At 47.7% G+C, this 7,385-nt stretch overlaps 1 protein-coding gene across 1 annotated transcript in view; it reads right to left on the bottom strand.

The window, feature by feature from the left end:
• Positions 1-543: 543 nt before the first annotated feature.
• The window catches only part of LOC104134664 (keratin, type II cytoskeletal 3-like), a 28,540-nt gene continuing 21,698 nt past the window's right edge, over positions 544-7,385 (bottom strand). The window contains exons 5-8 of the mRNA XM_035903698.1: positions 1,810-1,825; positions 1,289-1,453; positions 1,074-1,199; positions 544-768 (exon numbers count right to left, since the gene is read on the bottom strand). Coding sequence (XP_035759591.1) covers positions 544-768; positions 1,074-1,199; positions 1,289-1,453; positions 1,810-1,825 — 532 coding nt within the window. The remainder of the gene's footprint in view (positions 769-1,073; positions 1,200-1,288; positions 1,454-1,809; positions 1,826-7,385) is intronic.

The raw sequence follows: 7,385 nt of genomic DNA on the forward strand, positions 1-7,385 counted from the left end.
TCAACACCCGTGGGGCCGTGGCCCTTGGGGACAGGGTTTAGCAGGCACAGGGGGCTGGGCTGATGTTGGACGGGATGATCTTGGAGGTCGTTTCCAGCCGTCGTGATTCAATTCTAGGATTCTATGATTTGTGTTTGTGTTAATGGTTAAAGGGTGATGAAAGCAGAGGATTTGGGTTGGCCATGGGGAACAATTCCTTCCCCTTGGGGCTGTCAGGCGCTGGAAGGGGCTGCCCAGGGAAGGGGTCGAGTCCCCGTCCCTGCGGGTGTTTAACAGCCGGGCAGACGCAGGGCTGAGGGTCGGGGTTTGGGGGTGGGATGGCAGGGGAACGGTTGGGCTGGGGGAGCTGAACGGGCTTTTCCAACCCAAACAATTCCATGATTCTATTCTATGATTCTAAAAGTCACACTAGGCTCTATCAGTAAGCAAATGAAAGAGGTCACTCCTTCCAGGCTTCAATTCATCCTGGAGATCTAAGTGATAGATCCAAGAATGGGACACTGCTTTATACAGCTGCTTCTATCCAGGATGAATAGTTTGTACCTACCTGGTCTCCTCCTCCTCAAGGAGTGATCTATACATGGCAATTTCAATATCCAGGGCCAATTTCACACTCAGGAGCTCCTGATAATCGTGAAGAAGGCATGCAAGATCATCTTTGGCCTGCTGCAGGGCCTTTTCCAGATCCTGAAGCTTTTGCTGGCCATCTTTGATGGCAGAGCTCCCACGCTGCTCAGCATCTTTAATGGTTTCTTGGAGGCTGGCATTCTGCAGAGGGCACAAACAAAATGTGTCCATCTCTCTTTCATGGGACTGGGCTTTTCAAACCCTTCCAGCAGTCCTTGGAAATTAAAAGACTGCCTCAATGACAAAACTCAGAAGACCCATTAGACTGGGAAATTAACCCAAATTAAATCCCAGTGTAGACAGCCCAAATCTAAATCTACTTTGTTTGGAAGAGAAAATATCATCTCTAGGTTTGCCTGCAAAGGATGGGCTACGTTGTGCTGTGCTGAGTCCCCGTGTAAAAGTGACTTCAATAATTCAGTCATGTTGGAAAGTATCAGCTTTACCTTTTTCCTTGCAATTTCGATTTCTGGTTGTAGTCTTTGTATCTGCCTGCTCAGTTCCTGGATTTCCTGGTAACTGTTCCTCAGCTGCTCACGTTGATTTACCCACATGTTCTGAAGGTCCTGGTACTGATGTGCAGAGAAGAGAACAGATATTTTTGGTTTCTTTTCCCCTAAGCAGACAGACTTGCCTCCTTATCTTCTTGATGTCTACTCACCCTGCCCTGATACATGGCATCTACTTCAGCTTTGCTTCTCTGAGCAATTGTCTCATACTCCTGCCTGACTTCTTGAATGATGCCATCCATGTTCAGTTCCCTGTGGTTGTCCATGGACAGAATGACGTTGGTGTTGCCAACTACTGTTTGCAGCTGGGACAGCTCCTGCAAGGAAAACAAGATTTTGAATTTTAACATTCCATGTGAGCAGTCCAGGCCATGTTATGAGGAAATAAATGGGACCTTCTGGCCAGTCCCCCACTGGGACTTCCCTACTGACATCCCCCAGGTGCTATTCTTCCACCACCACCTTTCATTTTCAAGTGTCTCTTCCAGCCTTCATGACACACAGGACCCCCTTTTCACTCACAGATGAAAAAGGACTTTATAAGATCAAAGGCCAAGGGTGTTCCCCTCTCCAAACCAAAAAGTCCTGCTCAGGCAAAATTTCGGGGAACCTCCAAAGGATACACGTCCTTCAAGACCTGAGGGTAAAGTTTTAATCTGAGAAGCATACTCACAGCCTCATGTAAACATCTGAGGAACTCAAGCTCCTGCTTCAGTATTTCCACCCGCACATCAAACTCCATTTTCCCCATGTAGGCACTGTCCAGTTCCTGCAAAAAAAGCCATGGGCATGCTTGTATTTCTTTGATATGAATCTGGGGTTGTTCAGTCTGGAGAAGACGAGGCTGAGGGCAGCCCTTATCGCTCCCTACAACTGCCTGAGAGGAGGCTGTAGAGAGGTAAGGGTCAGCCCCTTCTCCCTGGTAATGGGTGATGGGACAAGGGGAAATGGCCTCAAGTTGTGCCAGGGCAGATTTGGGTTGGCCATGGGGAACAATTCCTTCCCCTTGGGGCTGTCAGGCGCTGGAAGGGGCTGCCCAGGGAAGGGGTCGAGTCCCCGTCCCTGCAGGTGTTTAACAGCCAGGCAGACGCGGGGCTGAGGGCCAGGGTTTGGGGGTGGGATGGCAGGGGCAGGGGAACGGTTGGACTTGATGATCTTAAAGGTCTTTTCCAACCTAAATTATTCTATGATTCGATTCTATGATTCTAAATTCTGCACTGAAGTGCAATTCTTTCAAGACTTTCTTTAACGCCTTCATTCCTGGAGTCAAATAATGGCTCATGAATCTCAGATTTCATTTGAAAAGCAGTTGGAACAAAGGGAAAGGTTTTATAACTCTTTAGAAGAGAAGAAAGGCTGGGAAATAAGCAAAACATCTGTGGCAATAAATGTGTTCCTGGAGAAAATGCAAAGTGTAGAAGCATAGATTTCATGAATTCTTCTAATAAGAGAATGTCTACATTTTCTGTTCTCCTATCTAAGCCACCCACAGACATTATTTAGCCCCTCATGGCAATGTCTCACCTAGTCTGTGATTGAGTGAATAAAGACCAGCGCTATTGAGATATTTGTCCTACAAAGGGCCTGTTCATCTTAGCCCCTAGAGGAAATGAATCCTCTCCGGTCTTGCAGTAAAAAGCTCCAGTTTTCAATTACTTCAGTTAGAGGAGAATTTGACATGGTTAAGCAAAGACCTCGCTTTTGAAAACCTCAGCAACCACCCACCCAATCACTGCTTTGTTTCTGAGGCTTTGATTTAGCTCAGTGTCTTGGGTTACTTCACCTTTTTAAGCTCCACAAACTCCTCTTCTTTAGACGCACGCTTGTTGATCTCGTCCTCGAATCTGTTGTGGCACAGAAAAGAAATAGGTAGCTCAGTGCCTGTCTTACTTTTTCAGTCAAATGGATCAGAAACCAAAGCCAAGGCTCCAAAAAGGGAATGTGTCGCGTTTTCATTTAACGTTTTTTCTGGTTATTTCTGGCAACTGCAAAGGCAATGGCAACCCCCCTGCAAAACTACAGGCTAAAGGAGCTGACAAAATGTGACAGATACAGATCTAACACCCCTGTAACTCTGAACTGAACTCCCTGTGTTTCTGAGCTATATGACATAACTTATATTACCTTCTGGGTGCAGCTAAGCCAGAAGAAGTGATGACCCTTCTCAACTTGACCCCACTGCTCAGCTCTGTCCCTCCCCTCCCTGCTGTCCAGGTTGACCACAACTCCACAACTACCATCAGGAAGAGAATTAACTCTATCCCAGATGAAACCAGGCTGGTAAAGAGTCCTGGGTTCCTCATTGCTTGGGGGAGGAAGGGCATGGGGGAGGACAGGAGGAGAGAAGAGTGGGATGGATCTACAGACCCTTTGATTTTCCTCTTACTTCTGGGTTCTATCCTCACCAAATCTGCTTTACTCTTCCAGCATCAAAGTCCCATAATGCACCTACTGCAGAGTAGAATCATGGACTCATGGAATTGTTTGGGCTGGAAAAGCCCGTTCAGCTCCCCCAGCCCAATCATTCCCCTGCCCCTGCCATCCCACCCCCAAACCCCAGCCCTCAGCCCCGCCTCTGCCCGGCTGTTAAACACCCGCAGATACAGGGACTCGACCCCTTCCCTGGGCAGCCCCTTCCAGCGCCTGACAGCCCTTGTGGGGAAAGAATTTTTCCTAATGTCTAAGAGTGCTATAATGGCTACAGCCCCCCCAATGGTGTGAAGCTAAGCTGTGCCATCCCAGGGCGTGATTAGCCTTGCCCTGGAAAACTCCACCGTGCTTTTTTCCAGACTTGTGATTATTCACCTCTTTTTATAATCTTCGACAAGCTGAAGCATGTTATACGCTTCTGGATCCAGCTGCTCCTTCTGGTTCTGGAGTGTTTCTAGCTGCCTCTGCAGGTTGCTGATGTAAGACTGGAAGAAAGAGGCGATGTTTCTGCTCTCTTCTGGTCGGGCACTTTGCTGCTGCAGAAGTTCCCACTTGGCCATCAGAGCCTGGTTCTGCCGCTCAAGACATTGAACCTGAAAGGCAAAGCAGAAAAGTATCTCAGCCGCTGGAAAGCACTGAGGGAAACACAGACATCAGAGTTAGTCCCTATAGCAAACAAATCCTAATTAATATTTCCAACGCATTGACATCCAGAGGTTTCATCGGGTGGGACCAACTGTAGTAACACTGGTACCAACATGCGAGACAGCTTAGACCAAAGAGGGGGACACCTCCTTTTTCCCAGTCTGTTGCATAGGAAGGGTGTGATTTTACTGCTGCTTCTCAAAGCTGATACTGAAAACGTTGCTAGCTTTTCATCTCTTAAATATTTAGGGGGATGATTGGGGTGGAGGGAGACTTCAGCTGTTTCTGAAGCACCTTAGACACCCAAATACATGAGAGAATTTAGGAGACCACACAGGACCACTCTCCTCCTAGATGTGCCTTGCCTTACAGAAGGTCAGAGACACTGATAACATGCAAAGCTGGTATTTTTGGAAACCAGAGGGGTAAGGGATAGCATCTCTTCATCTGGAACACTTGACCAGGTTGTAACCTGGCAACTGGCTTCCAGAAGGTTTCAAAAAAATAAAGTCAAAAGCACTCCTATTTTTCAGGACTAAGCATGCTTAAAACTTGTGGGTGTCACCAACACCTTTTCTGTAGGGTAATACAAGGAGCCCTTAGATGTAACAAATAATCCAGGCTTCCACCCCATGCAGGGCCACATGTCACCACCCAAAGGCACACGTCAGGTCTGTGCAGGTGGAAGTGGTTTTGTGGCTGTTTTGTTCCCGTGTCTGTGAGTGTGAAAGGAAAGAGAAGACAAGACTGCAGACAGAGGGGAAAGTACTGTAGTGTAAACCAAGAAAGAGGTGAAGAAGAGAGGTGTGGGGGCCACTGGCCACTTGGAAGAGGCTAGGACCTCCAAGGAAAGAAGTAATTTGTTTTGTAATTCAGAGAAATGCAACATTTTGCTTTGCTTGATAAAAAACCAAAACACCCAACAGAACACATCAAGGATGTCCAAGTCCATCGCCCATTTTTCCTGCTAGCACCAACAGTTCCCAGGCACCGGAATCACAGAATCGTTCAGGTTGGAAAAGACCTTTAAGTTCCCCCAGCCCAACCATTCCCCCAACCCTGCCATCCCACCACCAACCCTGTCAGCCCCGCGTCTGCCCGGCTGTTAAACACCCGCAGGGACGGGGCCTCGCCCCCTTCCCTGGGCAGCCCCTTCCAGTGCTTGACAACCCTTTCAGGCAAGAAATTTTTCCCAATATCCAACCTAAACCTCCCCTGGCACAACTTGAGGTCATTTCCCCTCATCCTATCACCCATTCCCAGGGAGCAGAGACGGACACCCACCTCGCTACAAGTGCATAGAAGTACATAGATGTAGTTCTACTCTATGTACTGGACTGTGCTACAGAAGTAAGCAAATGAGCCCTGGAGGAAACGTGACTAAACCAACTCTCTGTGCTGGAATATTGCCAGCCACGCAGAAACCCTCTTCCTCCAAAGAGAAGTGAGTTTATGTGTTGGTGACAGCCCAGTGGCTTTTTTCTGTCCTGCCACAAAAGCGACTCAGAGATATTTATCCCAGGGCTAAATGTAAGTGATCCAGGCAGCGGCGTTTATAGCAAGCTATTAAAAACGTCACACCAGCACAAGGGAATCCAGCCAGTGCTGTGATTTTGGGGGGGACAAGGTGCAATGTAAAGGCGTCCCCATGACTCACACAGGCAGGGCAGCACCCCTGATATTTCCCCCATCCCAGATAACAAGTAAAAAAGAGAACAGGGACTCACCTTGTCGATGAATGATGCAAATTTGTTGTTGAGAGCCTTAATCTGCTCTTTCTCATCTGACCGCACTCTCTGGAACTCGGGGTCAACTTGTACTTGTATTGGCCTCAGCAGGTTGGTATTGACATGGACCTCCTCAATACCCCTCCTAACACCAGCCTGCCCAAAGCCCTGTCCAGCCCCTTGTTCACCAAAGGCACTTCTACCAACGCCTCCTCCAAGCACCTCCCTGCCTGAACTGCTTCCAGACATGCTACCAAGCCCTGCTTCACCTCCTTGAAAAGCTCCCACAAAATATCCTCTTCTACCAAAGCCCCTATCAAGGTATCTCCTACCACCAAATCCCAGGCACCTCCCATATCCTCTTCCTTCTGCTCCATAGCCTCCACCAGCATAAACATTCCTAAACCCACCAAGGTTGTGGAGACTCCTGCTGCCATAACCATACCCATAACCACCAAATCTTTCTTCTCCTCTACTGTCTTCACAATGGCTTACAATAAAGGAACTTCTCCCACCACCCAGCATGCCACAGTGAGCAGAAGAAGAACTGAAATTCCCATCCCCAAATCTGGAGAAGTGTTGGCTCATAGCGTCGCTTTCAGAGCGTTAGGAGAAGACGAGAGAGCAGGTCACGGACAGGAGGAGAAATGAGAGTGAAGGATCCTCAGCTCCGCTGGTGGGGGTGACAGAAGTTCTCCTTTATATGTTCTGGAGGAGTTAGTCTCCATTCCGTGGTAATTAGCAGGTCTGCTAATGTTGTTATTGGGTTTGGTTCATCAGGCAGCAATTAATTGCTGCCTGAAGAAAGGTCAGAGTAAACACCACACACCAGTGGCAGAATTGTGAAATTCCCCAAATCCTGCTTGACTCATGAGATTTGCTCAGATGAGATTTCTTTATCTCATCAGCCTGCCCTCCATCATTAATTACAGTTCACACAGTTATCCATGCACATTACCATGGTTTGTTCTCTCTCAAATTTCCCCACCTCTTTTGGCACTTCACATCAGGAGACGGAAGGCCTTGATATTGTCCTCATATTGACTCGGGGGTGGCTCACCTTGCTTCACTGCCTCACCAGCAGTACCTACCACAGAAAGCAAAGACTGCAGCCCCCTTAGCTTCCCATCCTCTCTTTTCTCGCATTCCCAGTATATCCAGCCATGAGGAACTATTGCTTTTGCAGGGAGAGGGAAGTTGTTGTGACCTGGTCTTCTTGCTAATGGCATGAAGAAAAAGCTGGCTTTGGTTCATAAAGCTGAAATAGTGTCTAGAAAACAGAAAAATTGGCATCTATCAATTTTAGCTTTAAATAAATGGGTGCAGGGTTTTAAAGGGAAAAGAGAAAGCTCTGCGATAAACTTTAATCAATTAAACCAACTTTTTAACTACTAAAGGTTAAGATGAGGTCACCTCAGGGAACAGATGACCCGCCATTTCCCCAGAG

Source organism: Egretta garzetta, unplaced genomic scaffold, assembly GCF_000687185.1.
Source record: "Egretta garzetta isolate BGI_Z169 unplaced genomic scaffold, ASM68718v1 scaffold581, whole genome shotgun sequence".
Taxonomy (NCBI): domain Eukaryota; kingdom Metazoa; phylum Chordata; class Aves; order Pelecaniformes; family Ardeidae; genus Egretta; species Egretta garzetta.